Below are 25,649 nucleotides of genomic sequence, written 5' to 3'. Positions count from 1 at the left end.
AATACCCAACACACAAATGCCCAATAAAGTCGGCAGCAGTACGGCCGTCGCGCTAATGATAAAGCGATGCGCGCGTAATGCGGAAGATGGTCTGCCTCCCACCTGCGACAAGTTGTAGTTTCGTATGCTTTCAGATAACCATTCCATAGTAATACTACGTTTCGGTTTAACAAAGACAGTGAATTTTCTTTATACTTTTCCTGGCTTCATTATTGCTCGTTTGCTTCACGTGGTTGCAACTAGACCAGAAAAAAAAATGATTTGGTGCTTCAGGTTGTGCTGAGCCCTTACATGGGGAGGGAAAACAAGAGGTGCAAGGCTGAGAGGTTAACCAGGTTAAGTGTCCGGTTGGATACTCTGTACAGGGGAACGGGGCAAGGGCTGAAAAAAAAAAAAAAAAACAAAAAAACAAGAGAAGTGTGAAACGTTTTGGGTCTTAGAAAAAGTGGAGTGAACTATACGCTTATTCTCCACAATTATTAAGGTCTTCCACATGACTGCATAGGTTCAACGCCTCCATGCGTGAACACGTGTGACGATAATACGCGGAAATTGGTTTGTCGTGAGGTAAGACTGCAGGGTTAATTGTTTTTCGCGGTGATATGCCACAGACGATGACGACATGCTCTATTGAGGCCTGTACTGGTTATAAACGCTGTGGTTTGTTGGGACCGTGGCGAAAACAGTGTTGACCTTACACAAGTGGGGGCCGTCCTGTCTTTTGCGTGTTTGTGTATGTGAGTGAGTGCGTGTATGCCGAGTGCATGCCGAGTGCGTGTATGACCATAATATGTTAAGTAATTCTGGGGTGCGACGTTCTGAGTTTAACGTTTCGGGCGCGTTTATGTCTTTCTTATTTTTCTTTTTTCGTCAAGCTCACACAACAAAACAAATAACAAAAAAGTAAAAAAAAAAGTTGGCCGCATATCTGCGTGCTTCGCTGCAAATGACGTCGAAAGACGGTAGTCTTCTGCCGCCCCTGATACGTAACACCCACTCTTCTCCTCCCTCCCACCCCTCACGCTCTTCCCCTCCCTCTCACTCCTCCCATGATGGATGCAATGGAGGTTTTTGCTGAATTCAGTTCAAATTTACTGCGTTTGCCCTGCTCTCGCGCCATCTGTTGGGACCTTTTATTACTGTTGGCTTAAAGCCGGCTACAGAGCCGCGGCTTCAGTCTATTCGACGCCATTTCTAACACGTTCATGTTTCATTTTACTAATGTAAAAACCAGTCCGATGTGTATTCTTGATTAAATGAACGCTGCGGATCATGGTTATGTGCATATATTTTGCCTCAAATAGGCCTAAGGTTTCGTTTGCGCTGTATAATGTTGACATGTATGATCCTGTGCCACCAGTGCTAGTAGCTTGGTTGGTTTTGGCCGGGCGGTTGAATCAATTTTGGCCGGGTGGTTGAATCGAGTGACAGACAGACAGACAGACAGACAGACAGACAGACAGACAGACAGACAGACAGACAGACAGAAGTTTTTCGCGCTTAGGTAGCCCAAGAAAGACTATCATCTTTAAAAGAAAAAAAAAGAAAAGAAGAATGACATAGGTGACGGCGAGCAGTCGACATTACTGTGATCGCTCCATGTAGTACTCACTTGTCAGCCAGTGCACCAATGATGACAGGTCCAATGACGCTCGCTGCGGTCCCTGCCGAATACAGCACGCTTGGGAGGTGACCACGAGAACAGATCAAACCCCACTGTAGAATTGGAAAAGGCAGCATTATAGCTTTTATTAAACCGGGTTTCGCCGTCGCCAGCAATTTGACCTTCATTTGACCGCAGCTGCGCCGTAGCCTTGGCAACGCATCACGTGACTCGCCGCGCCGAGCTCCGCCGCCGCCGGCGGCTTGGCGCATGCGCTCTCCGCAGATGGATCGCCGCCTGACCACGTGACTCGCCGCACGCCAGGTGAAACAGGCTTAAGAGGAGCGCCGCGCTCGTGCGGGCTTGGCCAAGGATGAGAGCAAGGCGGGCCGGGCCGTCTTTGAGCGTTGCGCAGGAGGCTTTGAGCCGTCGTCGGCAAGCGGCGTCTGACCAACCCGCGTATATCGCCCGGCGAACTGCTTCACTGGAGAGGGTCCGGAATATCAAGCGCGCGAAGCTAGCGTCGGAGACTGAGGAAGAGCGAGCCGTTCGGCTCGCAATACGCCGGAAGCGGTACCATAACCATAGACAAAGGCAGGCTTTGGACGAAAAAAAAGCTAAGCTAAGCTTTGCATATCCAGGTTTAAGAACGGTTGCGTTAAGGTATAGTATTCGTATTATTTATTTGTAGATTCATCACAGACTCATGTAGGAGCATTGAGAGATGGAGGAAAAAAAAAAAAAAAGAAAGCACGTAGTAAGCGCGAACAAGAAGATATAGCTGTGGGTCTGGCTTCAATAAAATCAGTTGTTAGTTTGCGCCTGTGTTCGGCTTTCTTTCTGTTGTGCCGTCCCGTTGCGTGCTATTTCAAGATGGTTCTAATGTCTAAGTAATCACCTTAAATTAAAACTCCACCTCAATCCACCTCGCTCTAATTTGTACCAAACCAGTTTAACCCACTTTAATCCAACTTAATTCAATTTTCGGAGTAGGCCAGGTCGGATTTTTGCGTGTGGGCCACATCGTCCGTACGACACCGTGGCTGTTCACCGTGAGATTTCGCAGTGCGAGCCGCAGCAGGTCCGGCGCCGGAACGTGACGTCATCGCTTGGTCACGTGTGTTTTGGTACCACCGAATGTTAATGCTGGACGCCGACGGAGCTTCATGGGGCATATAACGCTTTCGCAGTAAAATGATGCGTGCGATAGTGCCCTATGGGTAGTAAAAAAAAAACAAAAAAAAAAAGCGAGTGTAGTCTAACGGGAGCATAGCATCGGGCTGCTATGGTCGGTGTGAAGGGTTCGATCCTACCATCCTATACACTTTTGAATTTTCTTTAAGAAAATATGGAACAGGGCGAGACAAGAACCTACCTATCTACCACATAGTGCCTGGTTTTCGCATTGAAAAGGCTCTTGCATTACGTCCGTAGTAAACGTAGTTCGTGCAGCTATAAATTAAAATGCAGACCAGGGGGAGTTACACTGTTACGCAAACGATACAGCCTGCGCAAGAACCCCGGAAGTGTAGCGACTAAAGGAGGGTTAGAGATATGTGCGTGCGGATACATGGCGATGCTCTAAGTAATGCCACCGGGAATGGTTACCATGAGAGACAGTATGAGATAAGGAAAAGAAGGTTAACTAGGTTTGGTCATGTCACCTACGCTACACCAGGGAAGTGCGACTGTGCAGCGAAGGAGAGAACACTGTAGGGAGAGGATTTAAGGTTATCTCTGAACCAACCACCTTTCGCCTTCACGAGGTATTGTGATGTCCGAGTGTAAAGGTGCCGCAGAATCGCATCGGTGAGAAGCAGTGTCTCGAACGGGAACTGAACCGAAAAAAAAACCAAGAAAGAAAAACGTACTTTTTGCTTGAACCGGAACTTAACCGGAACGTTACAAGTTCAACTGAACCGAAAAAAAACCAAGAAAGAAAAGCGTACTTTTTGCTTGAACCGGAACTTAACCGGAACGTTACAAGTTCTTTCACTCCGGAGCGGAACCGAAAGACAAAAAAAAAAAAAAAAAAAAAAATAACGGTTTCCAGTTCAGGTTGGCCATGTTCGTGGAAGCTTTTATTCATGCATTGCCGGTAATTGTGGCTCAACTAGGCTACCTCGTCTTTAAACACACGCCATCCCCCTGTGATTTTAAAAGTAGCAGCATCATGAGTACGGTTTCCAGTGAATTGCGTCAGGAGGCATACTAGGTGTTGTGTTAACGCGACAGTATTTGCATCGCATCTGACGCGCGGACTTGCCCAGTCTGTGATTCGTACAAAGCACCTGAGACAGTGCAGTACGTGTATACTTGTTGCTCGTTCCCAGTATGAATGTGAACAGCAGGCGTTGATCTCTTCATTAGCGCTAATTACCAACAAGCCATTTAGATAAGAAGTGTTACTGGGCTTTTGACTGGACATATCAATGAAGTGAGCCATGCGTAAAGGCTCTCTCAGAATATTTAGTTAACACAGGCCGAGATTCAAGGCTGTGAACGGGCCCTACGAATACCAATCGTGTACACATTGGCATCCTACGGCCAGTCCTCATAATTACTCCTCAGGCTCCTACTTTTCTCATCTTCCCTTTCCCTCTGAGCAGATTAGCACGCTGGAGAAGTCTCTGCCCGTCCTCAATATAATCTCTCTCTCTCTCCCTCGATAAAGCTTCGCTTCGCATCGATTCCAGCATTGGTGTTGGATCTACAAAGTTATTTTGTAACCACCTGCGGCCTGGAGAACAAATGACAGGTGTAAATTTTCAGTGCAGCTTAACAGCAGCGTCAAGTTATTGTACAAAATAAAATTGTGCTGTTTTCCTGTAATCATTCTTCGGATGTGCAAATGAACTTGAACTGGTTTGAACCCGTTTGAACCTTCATTTTATAGCTCCGGAGTTCAACCGGAACTGAACCGTTTTCAGTGAACCTAAACGAAAATCGTACCAAAAAAAGTTCCGGTTCGACACTCTAGGATGTGTGCGGTATGGCCACAGAGCCAGAGGAACGATTCCTCGGGCCTGCGATTGTAAAACAAACTTTACGATTTCGGGGGTGGGATGGTCACAATTTTACCTTGGTGGGCACGGTCTCATCGTAGTGCAGGTCGTCGTAACGAAAGAACTCGCAGGGCTGCCTGGGCGCACTATCGTTCACGAACCACGACGCGTTCCACGACGTCGCCTCGAACTCGCCTGCGGTCACCAAGCGTGTCGAGTTGAAATGCCGCATCGGCAACACCGCACATTCGTCCTCGCTGACAAGCAGCTTGCGAATCTCCTGGGCGCGAGATTCGTTCAGTCCCAGGGCGTCCAGTTGCGGCACCACACATTGATGGTCGGGCTCGGACAACAGAAATATTAGGTTCATCGAGAAGAAAGGAAAGAGTATCTCCGAGGGCAGCAGGAAGCCCCACAAAAGAAACTTTCTGGAACTTGCCGAAGCCTCCGAGCTCTTCGATCACGTCTTCGAACTCCATATTCGAACTCTTTTACTCTTCTTTGACTCCCAGGCGCCCGGCGACGCTAGCGCTTCTTTTAACTCGCAGGGGCGTATCTCTCTCCCGAGAAGGACAAAAAAGTAACGCGACGACGGACGCGTGAGCTGGGTTTGGTCGCAGCACTTATCGAAACATGGGAAGTGGAGCCGAGTTTAACAGAGTCCCTGCTCCTCGTATACGTTGCTCCGCGCGCTTGCTGCTGCTGCTATCGTTGGCAGCAGCCACGCTTCGCGGCCTAGTGAGAACTACGAAGGCAGAGAGGGAGAGAGGAGGCGAAGAGGCAACCTTGTACTCGATGTGTGCGGTAAACGCTTCGTATATAGCTGAGGGGCAAAAGACACACGTTTCCTCTCACATTTCCTCTCGACGTCGTCGTCGTCGACAATCGTCTTCGCATTGCAGGCCGCGTAGTAATAGCACCCTCGGAGCCCGAATTGGCAGCTGTTTGGCGATACAACGACGTGGTGTTATACCAGGTTGGCCGCGGGCAAGTCGGTCGGGCCGCGGGCATTAGGCCCGCCGAACGCTGTGTCGGCGTCTTTTGGAAGTTTAATGCGATTAAAGGCTGCCGTAGAGCAAGCAGAGACCGTACGGGCTGTCTGAATGGCTGAGCTGAGAGGTAGGGATCTGCTCCAACACCTGCGCCGTTCGTTGGCCGGCGGGAGGTGAAAATACGACGCCTCGGCGATGGCAGGACAACGCTATAGGGGTCGTCATACGAAACACGCTTGTGAGGCGATCGCTCAGAACAACTGGCAAATAATTTTGCCGACGCACTGTCCGACGCAGATAAGTGGTGGTGTGTAACGCGGTAAAATTTGATCGTAACTGACAGTAGGATGTTCGGAGGTTTGTCCGATCCATCGAGTAGCTCCTTAGTTTCAAGCCGCATCCAATGTAAGGGGATATACCTAATTAGAGTAAGAAGTGATGAATAGATGTCCGTAATCGTCGGCGTACTACAAAGCACATTTTTCAGAAAAGTAACATCAGGTGCCAATAAGTTGTTTCTCCTAAGAGTGAACGACTGGTACGTAACGAAAATTTAAGGGGAAAGAGAGATAAGCGCTGAATCAGTTTCGAAGAGTGCACCTCTCTTTAAAAACGTCTGTTTGTACATTTATTTGTCTAGAAAATGTTAACCATTAGGGAGAAGATTTAGGGTCAGACTTATCGAGTTTCGAACCGCAGCACCGATGGCGTCAGGCTCACGTCGCGAATGTAATGGTATTATCTAATATTTTTGGCCTCTTGCCGCTCGAAACATCTAGAAAGGTTGTCAGACTAAATTTTTGCTCACTGTAGAATGTAAGGCAGTGTAATGGGGAAGCAACATGCGAAAATCTTCCCAGTGAATAATATTGGAGGACGCTTAAGCTTCGCCTTTAAGAGTGGAACGCGATTGCGTTATTGGGCTCCGTTCACATCACAGTTTTCATCACACATCACATCACAGTAGGCTTTACGGAAAAATACAACGTGGGAAAGCCAGCTTACAAAGACCAAACTTACACTGATCCCCTTAAACTTGGCTTCACTTTTAAACGCAAATGCATTCCTGCGAAGGCATTTTTACAGGAGCAATTTAAGCCGTCTTATATCAAAATGTGAAGGCCCTAGGAACTTTTCTTTTAATTATTTTATTAATTGTTTGCTGTTGCCCCGAGGCGCGCGCGTGTCCAAAATTTAGAGAGGCTCCGTTTTCAAGATTCCCCTCAATGTTGCCTAGAACCACAGTACAGCAAAACACATCAGAATTGGAGGACGCTTAAGCTTCGCCTTTAAGAGTGGAACGCGATAGCATTCGAAGATCCCTGACTTCTTATCAGTTTTTCTTATCAGCTATAAAAAAAAAAAAACGAATAAACAGCTTGTGTTTTCTATGGCAAAGCGTTGGTCTTTCTTTAATATGTCAGTGAACCTAGGCTAGAAGTTAGGCTGGAAAGGAGACTCTAAACGTCAAGCTGCACTTCATCCATGCAGCGGCTCTCAGGGAAGAATTTATTATTATTTTTTTTTTTGTCCAGACACGATGCGAAGTTCGAAATACGGGAGTCTGGAAAAAGAATTGGGGACTTACTTGTGCGCTTTGGCTTCCGTAGCTCACCCTTCATTGCCACTATAGTGAACCAAAGATCGTGGGTTCCAGTGCCTTAACTCTACCTTAATTAACTTCGTCCTAATTAACAGCAAATGTTGTGGCATAGACTCCCAGCAATGGTCGTGGGTACGAGTGCCCTAATTAACTATGCCTTAACTATCTGTGCCTTAATAAACATCGTCCTAATTAACAGCAAATGTTGTGAGTTAGACTCCCATCTAAGGTCGTAGGTTCAAGTGCCCTAATTAACTATATAATTATTAACTGTGACTTAATTCACTTCGCCCTAATTAACATCAAAGGTCGCGGCTTGGACTCCCACCAAACAAAGGTCGAGGGTACGAGTGTACTAATTAACTCTACCTTAATTAAATGTGCCTTCATTAAGTTCGCCTTAACAACAAAGGTCGCCGGTTAGACTCCAACCAAAGGTAGAGGGTTCGATTCCCACCACAGGTCGTTATTTCGAGTGGCTTAAATAACTGTCTTAATTAACTTAACACCAAATATTGTGAGTTCGACTCCCATCAATTTTGGTACTATTGAATATTGATGCCCGAGTGCCCTAATTAAATCTACCTGAATTAATCGTGCCTTAATTCGCCTTAATTAACACCAAAGTTCGTGGGTTTTGGTGCTACTTTTTGGTGGCACACAATTTTCGTGTCATAACTCCGGACATCGGATTTTTCGACCCATGAGCCATCTAAGGCATTGGGCTTAAGAATAAAGTTTTCCACTCTTAATGAAGCGTTTCAGCAGCCTCTAAAAACGCATTTTATTCACAATGCTTTACCCATGATTGAAAATACTTCGACCGCGATTTTATTTCTGTTCTGCATCGTGCCTCTCTGTACTCTCTACATAGCAGCAACTTCACAGGATAGCACACGCTAGACGATTTTCTTGAGGATATCTCACCCTTTTGCTGCTCGGGGAACCACGGCGAAACGTATACGAGGAAAAAACACGCGGGGTTGCACACCCGGAGAGCATTTCCGATTGCACGGCGGCCCGGCGGCGACTATTAAATGGCGCGGTAGCGTCCTTAGCGGCGATTGTAGGCTTCTGCTTCAGCCGCTGCGCTGCCGCGCGCCTCCGTTCGCGCCACTAGATATATTATAGTTCACTATGATTGCCACAGAACGTTATGTGCTAGTATATAGCGAGACTAGGCTGATGGGAATAGTGCGCAGCCTGTTGCGCTCTGGTCAACTCCGCCCTTTCCGCCAATATTGCCCAACGTTACTAGACTAGGTTCAGTTTCCAAACTTCTGTAACTGCGTGCCGGCCGCCCCTCCATATGGTTGCATTTATGGGAACGATATGTTTGCATTGTACTGACGATTGCAATACAGCTTCCTTTGGGAGAGAGAAAGAGAAAATGAGAGCGAGAGAGAGAAAGAGAAAGAAGGGGAGAGAGAGAAAAAGAACTCGAGGAAGAAAGAGAAAGAAAGAAAACGAGAGAAAGAAAGAAAGGAGAGAAAGATACCCGAGGTACAACCAAGAGACGCAATCAATCGGTCAGCTTCGCTGTGCCTTGAGCTTTGCGGGGCCTAGTGCAAGCTTTCGCCTTTTTTTTTTCATTTGAAATTCCTTTCAAATTCTAATTCATTTGAATCTAATCCGTGCTTTTTTATGTGCCCTGATTTTAGTGCAATTACGTGACAGGACTTTGTGTTTACTTTAGTGCACCTTTGTGACTGAACTTTGTGTTGCTGGGTTTCTGAGTTTACTTACTGCAGTTTTAGTGTGGCATTAGTGTAATTATGTGATTGGACTTTGTGTTGCTGTGTTTCTGAGTTGACTTTCAGTTTTAGTGTGGCATTAGTGTACTTATAGGACTGGACTCTCTGTTCTTGTGATTTGGAGTTGACATTTAGTTTTAATGCGTGTAGGTTAATTCATTTTTTTCCCATATCGCTATGTGAAAAGGAGTAGCCGGCGCCAATAAAAGGTGACATCTTCTAAGTACCATAAAAAAAAAAAGCCTCACATAGAGAAGTCACAAGCTTCCAGAAAGTTTTGCTTCGTTTGTTGAAGGAAGGGAGCACCCGTTAGCTAGTCAAAGGAGTGGCTGGCCTCACGGGTGGTGTGAGGGGAGAAGGGGGGGGGGGGGTTGGAACAGCTATGAGTGTGGGGGCATGCCCCCACTGGTTTAGAATTCACAGGAGCTTGAACAGGAGAGCAGTGGGGGCGACTGCCCGAACGAGCGACGGCTCGTTCGACTACGGCTGAAGTGCGTTGCAATGATGATTAGTTCACCGGCTGGCCGATATGCGTCGTTTCGGTCGCACTGAATTTAAGAGTGTTTTAGCTCAGTGGGGAGGGCAGTGGGCGAATGTCCCCCCCCCCCCCCCCCCCTTCTTTCCCCCAGTGCCGGATTAAGAAATTTCGGGGCCCGGGGCTAACTGCATCTGTGGGGCCCTAAGGACGACGACGACGATGATGATGATGACGACTGGTTCAAGACGCTGAGTTTTTCGAAGCCCACATGTTACGTCCGCTGATTAGTGATAAAATATACATTATCTTTATGGGTTCGGGAAACTAATTTCTTGGCGTGGTTTCTACCATTATTTAACGGTTATGTGACATACACGTCGCTATGTTTAAAGCATCAGTCCATCACAAATTCACAATTAGTCGAAGTGCCGCATCGGCACGCAGCACGGATAAAAAAACAGAAGAGCATATTTTTCAAAACAACGAACATTTTATTAGGCATTCAATCTTCAAATTATAAACGCGTAAAATTCAACAACAGGTATGTACAATTTGAACATTTGAACATTGAAATAACTAAAGGAATCAAGTACAATGGTTTCACTTTTAAATCAATATTTATATTCAATACGACAAGGAAAAGCAATCACGTCGGAATCAAACTTCATCACATGTGACAAAAAGGCAACAAAGAACGACTTTCTTCACGTTGTTCATTGACCAAAAACAAGAAGTAAGAGAAACTGCTACTAAGCTTAGAACATGAACAAACATAACATTTAAAACGGCATCTAGCAGATATTCAACCTCGCAAATTCACATATGGCTTCATCAAAAGAAATATCTCTCAGCAGGTCCCCTGCGATCGACATGATGGCCATGTCGGAGAGGAATTAAACTTCCTCTCCTCCAGAGTGGAGCGCAAGCAGTTTTTAATTAACGACAGTTTTGAAAAGGAGCGCTCAGTCTCTCAGTTTGTTGCAGGAATAGTAAGGTATAACCTAAGAGCAATAGAGACATTTGTAAAAACGCATACAATATCTTTTTGCTCTAACATTTTGAGCAGACCGCTCGTGCTCCTATCTTGGCCACTGCAACTCTCCAGGTAGTAAAACAACTGGACCAGTTCAGGGGAAAAAGTCGAGTCGAGATCGCCCTTGTACGCTTCCACTATCTTGATTGACCAGGTAGTCATCGCAATGAACTTCCTTGGGAAGCGCCATGCGCTGAAATTTCTGGCAGAGGCTGGTGTACGCAGATATCCGAGCCCGCATAACGCTGTGCTTAAGTTGTCAATAATTACATTGAATGTCCCTATTTCTAACTTTCTGCTGCCACATGTCCTGTTGTCGTCCTGTTCTGCTACAAGCTCTGTTGAAGTGGATCGAGTGCGTTCACACTGTCAGCTCTTATCTACGCTAAGTGCCTTTGCCCTTAGCTCAAAAACTTGGAATTGTGGTCGCAGAGATCTCACGAACCCGTCTGAAGAATTCAGCAAGTCCACAGTCGCTGACAGTTCTAGACCAGGTTTCTGGAGTGCAACAATCGCCTTGTCGAACCGTTCCAAAATTTCAAGCCACAACGTTGCTATGAATGCCGTTTCCAGCTAGAAGAGGCTGTGAGTGTGAGCGACTTGCGAGTGTCGCAAGTCTCTGCCTCCTCGTGCGCCAGTGTACGCCGACAAATCTCGATGCATTGGAAATTGCCAACGATTTGTTTCCAGTTCTGATCATAACCAGTTCTGATTATGAGGCACGCCGTAGTGGAGGGCTCCGGATTAATTTTGACCACCTGGGGAATTATTTAACGTGCACTGCAACGCAAGCATACGGGCGTTTTTGCATTTCGCCTCCATCGAAATGCGGCCGCTGCGGCCGGGAATAATCCACTAAAAGCACATGTAACGCAGCAAACGTGTACATAAAAGGAGACACTACAGTGGCGCAACAGGGCGTTTCTTCAGGATGAAGCCAACGTTTTGACAAGCAGACTTGGCATTCCTCAGGTATTATTAGGTCGTTTTCCCGAAAGTATGAGAAACCCTGATGGTCGAGTTTCACACCAACATTGCACTGAGTTTCACACCAACATTGCCGGGGCTGCTTCGTCAACTGCTTGATTTCTCCCCGGGCGCTGACCTTGTGAAAGTGCGAGTCGCCAGCTCACCTACGGGTGCTGTGGATGAGGTGGAGAGAATGCCTCCACCCCACCAAGATGACAGGCTGTGTGCTAGCCTGTCAGAGGGGAAGCTTGGTATAGTCTAGAAAATACGCAAGACCCAAAGACGAGTGGCAACACCGCCATGAAGTTCGCGCATCATCCCGCCGTGACGTTACGCATTGTGACAGCATTTGTTCGTGTATAACTGCACTCAAATTTAAAGAAAGCAAAGTCTCAACCTAGCAAGTTTCTAGAACTTGAACTGGTTCATATAGGAGCAAATACCTTGAGATCGGTGACGTAATACAGACGTACCGCCATCAATGTGCTGATGCAAAATTCAAGATACAAAAAGTTTGGCCTTGGTCTTGACCACAAGCAATCAGCCCTTCCCCACTGAGTGAATGAAAGTAATTTTTTAAGAGAACGTTTTATCAGTGTAAACTTGTCTAGTGTTGCTATTTAGCGTACATTTACCACGGTTTCACAGTGTTTCGCATTTTGATGGAACGCCGATTTAGTAACCTAACACTGGGCCTGACACTCCGAAGTCCGGTCAAATGTGAGGACCAGCAAACGAAGCTTTTAGCCTATAAGTACGTGTATGGCTACTGTTTCCACCTTCCAAGGCTCGTATTTGCAGGACTTCTCTTATCATGCACGATTGACGATTGCAGAGGTCATCGCCTCGTTATAACACAGAGTTATCGCGAGTCGCGGGTACGTGCCGCCAGAATGCCGATCAATCAGGCAGTTAGTTTGCATAAGAGTGGTACGAATTGCGACAACGGGATCATATTTTCACGCAAGGACCACTTAATCGTACAATTAAAATGTTACCTTCAATAACAGTTAGGTGCCTGCGTTCCTCTCCTTACAACGTTTGACACGACGAGAAGAAACGTTCTCAGATTCTCTCAAATTCAGCTAGTTTGGCAAGTTTGGCTAGTTTGTTTCACACATGGCTATTTTCCGGCGCAGAGATGGGATATATAAATACAACCGAATGACTTGTCTAATAGGTTGTCTGTGTTTGCGATGGAAGATAGCACTTTCCCGATTGCGCCTTATCATGACGTCTTTAGAAGGCTGATGTTCGTTCAGTGGTTGCCCCCAAAATATATCTAAGCTCCCTGTTTCACAATGTTATTCATGAGAATGATTCTACAGGCATGAGAATGTAGTAAGAGTCTTCGAGTCACCAGGCGTGGTGGCACGGGCGTTGAGCAATGGCTTTTCGTTTTGCTTATATAGGCACGATGTCATGTGCCACAGTGTCACTCGTGTTGACACGAATGTTTCTTCGTTGAAGATGGCACATCATACGAGGCATCGGACGAATCGGTCATGCCTCAGCCTGCAGAGGTTGTAGTTCGACGGTCTTCTTCTCGCCGTTTTCTTCGACACGTCTGGAGCGCTTCGAGGATTCCTCTAACCTGTTCGCAAAACAGACATCGAAGGTTTGTTACTTTGCAACCGTGACACTGGTATATATATATATATATATATATATATATATATATATATATATATATATATATATATATATATATATATATATATATATATATATATATTGCCGCGCCTGTACTCTGATGAAGAGGAGGACTATACGAGCAGGCATGAGCGTTTCTATCAAGGCACGGCGAAGAAGAAGTCGCAGTAGCGCGCTGTATTAATAAAAGGCGACCTGCTGCTATCCCCCTTGATCAGGGATCTGCGACCTCTGCTTTTGACGTTGCGACAATATATATATATATATATATATATATATATATATATATATATATACGATAATACATTTAAAGAGAACCTTTCTCTGCCTATTTTCCCGGCTTTGGCGAGGCTACCTGGCCATTGGGTGGTCTTGGGTCAGTCGCTATCTGGGGATGACAAGATAATGTCGGCTCACAGACATCTGTGAAGCACACTGATCTTTTACCGGAATGGTGAAATTTATTTAACGGATACCTTAATTTACTTTATCTTCCAAGAGATACAGCCACTGAGTAATATGTGCTACTGGTGTTGTGCTCGTTCTTGACCAATCCTCCAGGTTGGGTATGTCCTATTACGACCCCCCCCCCCCCCCCCAAAAAAAAAAAAAAAAAAAAAAAACCCTGAACGTATAATGTCGGCTCACGGATATCTCTAAAGCACACACCGACGTGTTAATTGAATAGGGCATTTTATTCGACGGATTCCTTGAATTGCTTTATTTCCTTTGATTTAGCCATTCGGCAGGCGCCACTGGGGGTGTGTTCGTTGTTTGCCAGTCCTCCAAAATGAATATGCCCTACTGTGACACAGGAAGTACAGAATTCGTAAATGTTGCTTCATACGTGTCGTACTTTTTGCATACACCTATCATTAGCGATTTTCCCGCGACAATCATCATGCATCACCTTCGCGCTTGTGACATCGCTGCGTATTCACGTCTCACACTGTGAATACACCTAATTTGGAGTTTGCATTTCGGCATCGCTTGTTAGCGATGCAGTTCATAAATGTAAAAACATTGCACGACAATAATGTTGTGACTTTTGCGGTGGATAAACTTGAACGTTCCGTGCTATTACAGTGCTGCGGGGCATAAAAGTACACACGTTTGTGCGCACCGCCGTTAGTCGTAAAGCGTCCAATTGCCCGCTTCACATAGATTTCAACATGAGCGTTCGATCTGCACATTTTTATTGCGACAGCAATTATATGGACACTCAAAAGCAGATTTCTGCCGTCGCCGTCGCCGTCGCCGTAGCCGTCGCCGTCGCCGTGAGGTTCCGTATGACGTCAATGGAGATGAAATCGTCGCCGCGGGCCGAACGCTGTATGTGCGAGTGAAAGGGCGCGAGGGACGCGCGCTTTCCCGGGGAGGTGAACGCACGGCGGAGACCAAACGCGCGTTCTGCGCTGTTCTGCGCGTTAAGGGCTGCAGAAGTAGGCGTCTCTTTCCTCCTCTACAATCACCATATATGTAGAGCAAACGTGCCTTCTTCCGACGCGCGACAGGTCGTGGGGGAAGGGGGGGGAGGGAAGGGAGGCGACGTTTAGCTGCGGCACCCAGTGCTTATTTATATCAGAGGCTCCGGCAACAGTCACCAACGCCGCACGCATTTTGAGCGAACGCGGGCAAAACGCCGACGGCGTCGACAACAGTTCTGCGTGTTGCCGGTGCTGCTGCATGTCCAAGTTTATACAGCTGATAAAGCTGCTATCATTACTGCGTATAGCTCTCTTCAAATTTGCTATCGCAATTGATGCTTCGCCTTTCAGGTGAAACTGCGACAACTTTTTTTATATGAATTGCCCCAAACTGTCTCACTGAAGTGCCTTTCTGCCTACTGGAGGAGGATGCGGGCATTGTTCAAATGAGAGAGAGAGAGGGACAAAAGAAAGGGGAAAGGCAGGGTAGTTAACCAGGGGGGAAGGAACAGTTTGCTTCCCTACGCTGGGGAGAGAGGGGAGGAGGACGTAAAGGGAAAGCGTTCAAATGAAGACTAGACGCGCTTACCACACTGCTTGAGCATGAAATGTGAACATGTTATCAATCCGAGAGCTGCATCTACGTCTCCTCGCTCATATGACACCCACGTGGTAATACGTTCTTTAACAGTAACGCCTTTACTTAACTACAAAGAAAGGAAAGAAAGGCGAAAAAAGAAAGTATGGTGAATTTAATGACGCTTGTTGTTTACATGTAGGAAGAGGAATGAAGCAGAGAAAGGGATACGAATGAGGAGGAAATTTGAATTGTTCGCGCAGGCGTTAGAGGAGACACATGTCCACAGGCCCATTGTAAGAACCGGGAATAGGGGTGCACGCGAAGCTTGTCCAACTGTAGGGGAGGCGTTGGTTAGTTTATTGAGCATTTGAGACGTTCACGGGCCCGCTGCCGCTGCCGTTCCTTCAACGCAGCCTGCTCTTCGGCAGAACACACCAAACGCGGCCTCCCCATCTGACTGCCGGGCCTAAGTTGGCGGGAAACGGCGGGCGCTAGGCGAGCGAACACGCGATCACACCCTTTCTCTCCTTCGGAGGGAGGGGACGCCTGTGATTGGCGGGTGGTATGGCGTGATCGCGGGCGCCAGCTGCGGGCGCCACGTCTATTTCTTCATGCCTATAAAACCCTGCTTTAAAGGGCTTGTATGATGAACCGACAGTGGCTGAATCGGTTAGCGTGGTGGTCCGATTCCCCAGCCCGACGAGCAATTTTTATTTTCGCGCGGCTTGGCTTTTCTCGTACGCCAACACCGATGCCGACACGAGTGAGGCAATACAAGTTTGGCTTGAAGAGCTAACAAAATTAAGAAAGTAGCAAGCAGCGCGCTCTATCGCACGACTCTCCTGCCAAACGGAGAAGCTCATGGAGAACCTTGATGAATTTTTTTGCGTGGTTGTACGACGCTTCTGCGGTAGTACACGTTAGCTTAAATTCGAGGCGCTCCGCCTGTTTCTCACCTGTTCAATGAGAAGAATTTTTGGTCATTGCCAAATTTCTCGGCATCTTCAACCGTCTGGCAGAGTGGGTAGCCCTTGGTCTCGGGTAGCCAGGCCGCCGCGATGCCAGCAGCCGTTGTCAGCAAGGCGAGGAAGAGGAACGGGATCCACGCGCCGTACCTCACCTGCGTCACGTAAGGGCGCTGTTGATTAGTCACTGCCGATGAAGATGACGATGATGATGATAACAGTTATGCGGTACACAGCGATATCGTGCGGTGATAAATGAACGGTTTGATATACGATATGGCTTGAGAAATAAAGATAGACCAAGGGGAAAAAATTCTGGCAGAACCCATCTCACGCTGAATGTCGACGTTAATGCGATTAACATTGAAGCACTGCATGCAGCTACACACCGTAACTGAGTGCACCGAAACACGTCACGTATGAGGTGTGTAATGCCATCCGGCTCCTCTGCTTGCATATCGATGATGATGATAAAGATTACTGGCATCCCCTTTACAACGGGGCGGCGACAAATAGTTGCAAAGCCTGCTTGATCTAACGAGGGTGTACTGCATCTATCACAGTCTAGCGGTGTTGCCTATCTAGCTTTTTTTCATTACCTAGTACCACTATGACTTTAGTCACTCCGGTTCTATCGATCTCTTCCCTGCGTTTTTTATCCACCAATTGCGTAAAAAATAAGCTTTGACCGTCATTTTATCTTCTAACAATCGATACATTGCCTCGAAATTAACGAAAATAAAGTTTTGAAACCATATTTTAATAGTCCAAGCTCATTGTTTCTGTTTAGTGGCTCTTTAACGGACTCACCAGGTAGACGATGTAAGGGACAGATGCCGTGAAAACCGCGGCCAGAGCGGTGAGCACTCCCACCGAGAAGGAACGTAGCGGCGTGGGGAACAGCTCGGCCGACTGCTGGTACATCATCATGTACGCCGCCGTGGTCGAGAACTTGGCCACGATCGACGAGACGATGTGCATCGTGCCGGCTGCATCACAGGCAGTGTAGCCGGGCAAGTTTAGTCATCAAGGGAGCCAATTAGGAGGATGAACGTGGCAGAGGCGTTCATCTATTAAATCTTTAAGCGAAAAATGAGACATGCACCCAATCGTAGCAGTTGCTACAAAGGAAACCCATAAGTATCTGTATGACAAATGGCATGGTCGCGTTCAAGAACACAGATTTTTACTACCGGGGGTCCCATCAAACACGGAAGTCAGCTTTTTAATTCAATTGGCATTCTATCGGGACTTTGCCCACTTTGAAGTACGTATCTAACCTCTTTCATCCAGTGACGCAAGTTCTCTACTACATTGGGCCACTAGGCATGTAGACAACATAGGGCACTGAGTCTGTGGCCGAATAGACAACTTGCTGCTGGCAGCTGTCTGGCTTAGTAGACAACTTGAATCACAGGGCGTGGGTCACCGGGTACGCATGTGCCCGAACAGAGAAACCTCGGCAACGCGTGTGTGGTATGTATATGTGCCCATTCATTCGTCTATCCCCCAGTGATGGACGTGCCGAGGTGACGCGAGGGGTACGTAGCATTAAATAAATTGACATGATAGCACCCCATCCACGAGACATCACCGAGTCGAGCACGGCCCCTCGATGGAGAGCCATTGCAACGAGGTATGCAGCCAGGATGCTAGGGATACTGCGGAGTTTCGACTAAGGTGCAGTGATTACAACAAGGTATACTATGTCGTGGGATCCTTGGACATTGTAGTTGGAAGCGAGATTACCACTTCGTGTGTCTGCGGGGCCAATACGGTACGTAGCCACATTGCTTTAATGCTAATTGCAATAACGTCGATATTCATTGTGAGATGGGTACTGCCGAATGCTGCGGCTTTTTGACAGCGAAGCCATCTGTGCGGGAAAAAAACCCAGCTCTATGTCCTTAGCAGCCTCCTGGAGACGCCTGCTGTATTCTTGTCCTTAAAACGCGATTGATTGGTGCTGTTTCTGTTGCAAACAGTTAGTTATTAATTTCGAATCCTGGCTTGTAGATCACACTGAAGACACCACTTTCAGTTTGCGACGTGTAGCCACCTTCGCGGTGCTTTTTTCCACCACTAAATAAAATCTCGCGATTAGTTTAAAAAGCCGCCGTCGCCAACTGCCACCTGCTTGTCAAAGATGCTTTACTTTAAATGCCGGAGCTGCGCAAAAGGTAGCGCATCATAACCAGTAGAAAGTGATGTTCTCCTATCTTCTCTATAGATCATGTATTGGAACTATGGCCATAAAATTCATTGTTAAAGAAAGTTCGTAACTTATTACAACTAAATAATCAACGAATAAGAAAGCTAAAATACTCGCGGCTTCTTAAGTAGGTCGCTCACGACATAAAGTTGGTTTCATCCGCACAGATCGCTTAGCGTTTTTGTTATAACTTGCTGTATACTCTGGAACATCGGTGTATAAAATAGTCAACAAATACATTTCTTTCCCTGCAGTACTTTGCACCAGAGCAAGTGCCACGCCCCCCTCAGTAGCTAGACTAGAATGATCGGCGTGCTGATGCCGCAGCCGCAAATTGAACTTTCAACGGCCGTTGATAAGAGCAGAAACTTCCCATACAAAATCATGGCACCGAGAACTTCGATAAAATATACAGGGTGTTTCTTTTTCTTTCTTTTCTTTTTGTAACTGCACCAAGTTTTTCAAAATTATCTGTAGCAGATAGAACAATTCTAACCGTTTATCTAAATTACTCGATGAGGCGGTCATTACTTTTACGAGAAATAAGAAATGCTTAGTTGAATAATTAGCACAATTACGATAATTAACCTTCGCATTAATCATTTTACGGCACATATTTGAATCTGCGAATTGTAGCTAGTGAGTTGCGAGAATTGGAACGAATTTTCAGGACCGCATCAGTTTCGAGTAATTTTCAACGTGTCCGACGAAATGCATTGGCGCTGTTTTATGCATTCAAGCACAAAAGTACGTAACTGGAACGCGTATGCATTTCGTCGGACACCTTGAAAATTATTATATCAAACCTGACGCCATCCTGAGAATTCGTTCCAAGTGCACACGCCTTGCGAGCTCAGCGGCTATAATTCGTAGATTGAAATATAGGCCGTAAACTAAATAATTAAAAATGTAATTACCGTAATTATGTTAATTATGAAATTATGCATTCTGATTTTTTGTAGAAGTAGTGACCGCCTCATCGAGTAATTTAGATCAAGAGTCAAAATTGGGCTATCTGCCATAGGAAATTTTTAAAAATCTGGTGCAGCTAGAAAAAAAAAAAAAAAAAACACACCATATATACGCAAAAAACAGAAAAAAAGGGGGTCGTAATTTCGCTACAATATCCGCGAGCAAACTAAAGAAGATGAAGGACAATGCGATTATTCAGCGATGTATTTATTCGGAGGAATAAATAAAAAAAATTATGCAACGCACTGTAGAAATCGGTGCATACGCGAAGCTGTCACAGGCCAGCAAGGCCAAATGGCGCATCACGATAAGTGACTCGCTGCAGATTTTAGTGACGATCCAACGCGATAACAGCCGCGCGCAGCTATCTAGCGATGCGACCACCGTTACTATAGTAACAGCGAGCGGAAGTATGGGTTTTCGACAGCGCACGTCCATTTCCGCTGAAAGAAGAAACATAACCACCCCCGGAAGGTGAGTGCTAGTTTCGGTTTCAAGGAACATGTGCGCTCCTAGCGGCTGCCGGACATTATAAGTTATTTTTTTTTATTGCGATAGCAATTATATGGACACTTCAACCGGATTTATGCCGTCGCCGTCGCCGTCGCCGTCGCCGTGAGGTTCCCTATAGATAAAATCTTCGCAGCGCGCCGTATGCCCGAGCGGAAGCGTGCGGGGACGCGCGCTATCACGGAGAGCGAACGCACTCAATCACCCACGCGCAAGCAAGGAAGCGGGAAGCCAGCGCCGGAGGGAGCGCGGGGGGGAGGGGGGGGGGGCGCACTTCTACTCTGCCAACAACCGTGCTCGTCGCTCGCTCACCCGCACCGTCTCTTATCTCCACACGGCTCTGACCTTTATGCGCCGTGCATTCGCCGCTCAGTTTCCGTTGCAGCGATAGACCGCACGTACCTTCGCCCGCGGCGGCGTATGCGCTCGCTGCCAGCGTTTTGACAGTCGTTGTCTCCAGTCATTCAGTGTGATCTATTCATGTTTGTGCGTGCTCGCACCACGCTTGTTCATTCAGTTAGTAATAGTCGGGCTACATTTTCCAACGCACGCTACACATGCAATGCTGCCCGGATCGACAGTGCAGCACTACAGGTGTGTCCCTTCGCACGTGCTGCCCACGGGAAGCGCTTCTCATCAACACCACCGTTTCACACGCGCCTTCTCGTGGTCATCGAGTCTCTCTTCATGTCGGTCTATTTACGCCGCAGCACACCTGCTTACTTAATCAGGCCATGTTTACTACAATTCATATTGCTACCAAAGCCGCTCACCTTACTTCGTATGACATTGCTTTGTTGCTATCGCATTCATTGCTTCGCCCTTAGGGCGAAACTGTGACATTTTTTATTTCTATTTTCGTGAATTTTAAATCGGGCGATGCGCGTGAAGTGCTTGTCTTCATGCGTCCGTCGCGCTTGCTTCCGCTCACCCTTGCCACTCGCTCAGCGATATCACAAGTCGTATGGCGCTCGGTCACCTGCTTTGGTTGTCGTGTGAAATACGAAGATGGGAAAGATAAGACAGAGAAGCTTGATCAGGCGTACAAAGAACGGAAGACGGAGGAAACCAGGCCAACCAAACATTAGACGAAGATGGCTAAATCGGGACATCACATGTCCTGTGCGGCTGTGTGGTGTTCGAACACCGGGATTTCCAGTTCTGCGAAGTTTTTCAGGTTTCCTAATGAGAACAGGTAAGAGCAAGTATTTCACTCTATTTTCTGAGCAGGTATTCATTTTGCATGAGTAAACCAGTTTTGTGCAAGCCTGAGTGGACTGACATAAAAGTAGCGTCGGTCGACGAAGTAAAAAGAAAGAAAAAAGAAAGACACAGCCGCGATGGTTAATAATTTTCACACTGGTTTGGATTTCTGTAATTTATGTTCGCTCATTATGTACAAATTTCAGTTGTAAATGAAAATTGCTTCTGCAGATCGACATTTTCGAATTGCGTGGAGGTCAGTCTTTTTCCAGTACGAAATGTGCAAATAAAAAGAAAATCGTTTGACTTTTACTTGTGCTGAGTTTTGGCTGACTGATAAATCGGCCAGCTTTAGTTGATCCACTTCACAACACACGAGCAAAATTAACGAATGATGGTGCCAGGAAGTTATTTTCTTTATGCTAGCCCCCACTGGGCATCTGCAGACTAACTGAACCGTAGCCCTAAACTTAACCAGAAGTTAGAAATTTCAAAGCGACTACTTTCACGAAGTGACGAAATGTAACATTTTAACAGCGAATATTGGTAGTTAACGACGGTTTGCAATATAAATATTTCTCATTACAATTACTTGGCGCTGGTGTGTACGAGCGATGCCCCAGTGATTTAAATAATGAATAGGAGCTTGCAAGGTAAACTCGGCAGAAAGAAAGCGCTTCCTAAGCACGGCCCACTTCAGCGGGTTCTGCTCCGCGATTTGGCCGCTGTCGCCGCGCGGCCAGCGCACCTGCGAGAGAGCACGAACAGAGCTCGTTTGCATGTGAAGTGGGAAAGGAGGGCTTCCGCAGCAACCCTCTTCCTCCCGATGCGCACCCTCTCCCTCTACCTTCGGACCTCATTAGTGACGTCATGGAGAGATTGTTTTGTATATGAATTATTTCCAGTTGGATATCCGGCAACCGCCAGTGGTGGAAGCGGCGCTGCCGCCGCGTATCGGCATGGTACCGGGCGTCCCAAGGGAGGTATAGCGAGTTTCCGCACCCTGACACAACATTGAAGCCACGTGACGTTACGTCGTAGCCGGTGCACCACCACCGGGACAAACCCTGTGCTTCGGAACAGAGGACGTTGACGGGGAGTGAGAAAGGTAAATATTGCACTCGTAGTAGCTACGCTTGTACTAGGTGTTTTCGTAAAAGCGTTTTCGACAATATATTCCTGTGTGGCACCACAATCAGTTATAAGGAATTTTTGAGGATTGAAAGAAACGTGGTCCAGGGCCCCTTTAAAAACCACAAAATTAATGAAACGCCGGCGGCAAATTTAGTGATTCTCGCGTTCTATTTATTAGCGTGAAGTACTTGCTGCTTCAGCCCTAAGCCTTCTGGGCGTATTGGAATGTCGACTGACACTGCATTTGACACAATTAAACACATTTATTTAATTAAAACACTGAATCTCAATACATATGCGGAAGAAAATCGCTCTCAAAGCGCGAGTAGTTTAGGCTGGCAATGTTTATTAAGGCTACAGGCTTCTAGCATTCAGGCTGTCTACATTGAGTGAACTGTCCACAGGCGAGTTGCGGATTTGTGATATTGGATTTATTATAAGGCACATAGAGAGATAGAGAAGGATACAAACTTTAATGATACGCTGCGAGATGTTAGCCTGGCGTGTCGCCTTGCATGGTACTGTAACTGCAGGGTTAAATTATGGTATATACAGTGATCACGTAAACACACAAGTATCACAAACATCTACGGCCATGCACTTACACATTTGAGCTAATCAGAAAGCTTCGTTAAGGTTATAAGCCATAGTATATCTACAGTACGTCCACAGTACATTTCCTGTAGCCTATTGTAACGCCAGGGCGCCGAATTCACAAATTGTTTTGTTCATGAGTAATATTTGCCACTGGCCGGGGACCCCTTCGCTAATAATATGGCGTGCACCAGGATTGGCTGAAAATTTTCACTTACGAGCAATTCTAGCGTAAGAGTGTCTTGTTTTTGAAAATGAGTGTATTATATGCACAACGTGTCTATGTAGTACGTCCAGAGGTGGTGTGCACATGAAAGCAACGCTATAGAGGCAAGCAAACTGGTTTGTGGTCGCATAAATTTATTAAATTAAATTCTGGGGCTTTACGGTGCCAAAACCACGATTTGATTATGAGGTATGCCGTCGTGATGGACTCCGGTGTAATTTTGACCACCTAGGGTTCTTTAACGTGCCTCCAATGTACGGTATACACGGGCGTTCTTGCATTCCAGCTTCCTTCGAAATGCCGAAACTACGCCACCACGGCGGGTTTTAAATTAATGGTCGACAGGAAAATATATATCATCTTAGTAACTTTGCATCGACATAAAACTCGGCTTTCATGCTTCTAGTCATCTAATTGTTATTTGTTTCCGAGAACGCCGCTCTGTGCCCAACTTGGAATTTATACACAATATTATCTTTCATTCTTTTTTTCCCCCTGATGTCTCGTTTTGCGTAGGACTTTGATATACCAGAAAATTTTAGCCGAGTAAGAGTACTGTGAAAGTCCAGTCCAGAGAAGGCTTTTTAGCTTTTAAGCCAGTCCAGGCAGTAAACGTTTTCTCGGCCTCAATGACCACACTAGTGGGACGTGAACGTTCTTGAGCGAGATAGAGAGAAAGAGAGAGAGAGAGAGAGAAGTGTGCGCAAGTTTTCGCATTAGTGGGCTTCACGAAAACTTTGCCAGTCGCCACAAATTCTTAGAAAGCCATTACGGCGAAGAAAACGACAACTAAAACCGTCAAGGTTTTGTATTTTTTTTATACGCGTTTGAATAGAACATTGCTTTCGTAGGGGTAGTATTGGTGGGTGTCCCGCTCGCTTGTGAAGTTGTTACACCTTTTTTGCTTTGCCTTTCCATTTCGACCACGAGAAACGATGAAAAAAAAAGGAAAATACGCTTACGTTCAAGATATTTGAGTGTACGCCTACTGATGTGCTCCGTAGTTCTGCTTGCTGTGTTTGCGAAGACGGAGGGTCGAACACGCTAAATTTGCTGCTGAATTTAAAGCGTCCAGGCGCTATTGAATACCGCTATGCGAACTTCCTGTTATGCCAGATGAAGTTAAACAAATGCTGAGTCTCTGCGTCCATTCCAGGCGCTGGAATATTAGGTTTCCAACTAATCCTTATTGGCTTTATTGCGCCTATCGCGCGGCACACCTCGATCCGGCTAGTATAACTGACTCGTGTGATTGAGACAATTCAACACATCTCAGTGTAGCACTTAGAAAAAGGTAGGGATTCCACATTGGAGGACTCAAGAAAAGTTTATCCGACCAACACCTCCATAAAGGGACAGTAAAGAGAACCATTAACTTAAGCCGTATTGGTAAGCTAACACTTAGGGAATTGCAGGCAGCTTAGTCTTATGCTAGCATAGTTTAATGGATTGCAAATGTGACTGGTGACGACGTTGCCTTGCATTTCCTGTACCAGTTACTAGTGATGCCTCAAGTTTTGTCAGCGTGTACTTAATGCTACTAACCTATTTACTGATACACCTTGTTTTATGTATACCCTAACATCCTTATACTAATTTGTTGTTTGTAACTCTACAATGCCAACGAATTTCTCCGCAAAGTTCGGGAAATAATATCTCGAAACTGGTGTCATCCTGAGAATTCGTTTCAAGCAGATCCGTCGTGCGAACTCCACAGGTAGAATTTGTAAATTGCAGTAGGGGCTTAAAGGTAATTAGTTAAAAACTTAATAAGTGAATGTTTGTGAATTATTCGGTTATGCGTTTCAATGTTTTGTGCAAGTAATGTCCGCCTCTTCGAGTAGACGAGCTCTTGAACTAGAATTGTACTATCTGCTACAGACATCTATAAAATTTCTGAAAGTGTTCGCTGAAACACCCTGTATATATTGTAATCCCCCCCCCCCCCCCCCCCTCACATGATACTCCTGCTGGAGCCTGTGTGCTTGTGGATAAATAAATAACATGCAAATAAAATAAATATGATTACAACGCATTACAATATACGCAGGAACTCAACCAGCGAAGCTTTCTGAGACTTTCGGTGTATATACGAGAAAAAATTCCCTAAGCAAGGGCTATTAACTTGAATGTGGTACTGTCTTACGGACGCAGTCGGTGTCATCATTGCGAATTGTGGGTATGACGTTTACAGTTTCCAAAAAGGAGTGAAGGACCGGTACAGGCGAGGTGTGCTGTGTGCAGTGAATCACAGTGTCGGCAAAAGTTGTTTGAATGTGTGTGGTAGGATGCGCCAATATGAAACGACTGGAAATATACAACCATGACGTACAGAGTCGACGCACTGACGTCAAAGTCATGGACTGAAAAGGAAATGCATCCGGCGCTCAACAGGTGGCTTTTGTAATTTTACGACAGCCATGCCATCTTGCTCTACAACTTTTTTGCGCTCAATAACTTGAAAACAGGTCTCCTATATTATCTGGCGAATTAAATAGTGTTGCTCTTTTTGCCTAATATTCGGCATGATTTTCGCCAATGTATTTAAGGATAGAGAGAAAAAATAAAGAAGGTTCTTTATTGAAATGCAGAGAATTGTGCCAGTTAATATGCAGGAGCCTACTTGCTACTCTGCATAGGGAAGGAAAAGGGAAGACGGGAAAGGAATGAAGAAAGGAAGAAAATATATGATCATTTTATGTACGGCTGAGACAAAGCTGATGGTGTTCATGTAAA

At 46.1% G+C, this 25,649-nt stretch overlaps 1 protein-coding gene across 5 annotated transcripts in view; it reads right to left on the bottom strand.

Moving 5' to 3' along the window:
• The window catches only part of LOC119460819 (carcinine transporter), a 72,454-nt gene that overhangs the window by 25,332 nt on the left and 21,473 nt on the right, over positions 1-25,649 (bottom strand). For 2 of the 5 annotated variants that reach the window (XM_037721916.2, XM_049671753.1), the window contains 3 exons: positions 16,873-17,051; positions 16,054-16,217; positions 12,692-13,031 (listed from right to left, as the gene is read on the bottom strand). In XM_037721916.2, the coding sequence (XP_037577844.1) occupies positions 12,941-13,031; positions 16,054-16,217; positions 16,873-17,051 (434 nt within the window). In that variant the 3' untranslated portion in view covers positions 12,692-12,940. Of the gene's footprint in view, positions 1-1,612; positions 1,717-4,684; positions 5,367-12,691; positions 13,032-16,053; positions 16,218-16,872; positions 17,052-25,649 lie in introns of those variants that run through there. The other 3 variants (XM_037721917.2, XM_049671751.1, XM_049671752.1) reach the window with 3 other exon arrangements.

The sequence above is a fragment of the Dermacentor silvarum genome, chromosome 8 (assembly GCF_013339745.2).
Source record: "Dermacentor silvarum isolate Dsil-2018 chromosome 8, BIME_Dsil_1.4, whole genome shotgun sequence".
NCBI lineage: Eukaryota > Metazoa > Arthropoda > Arachnida > Ixodida > Ixodidae > Dermacentor > Dermacentor silvarum.
This window is presented reverse-complemented; position numbering and strand designations above follow the sequence as displayed.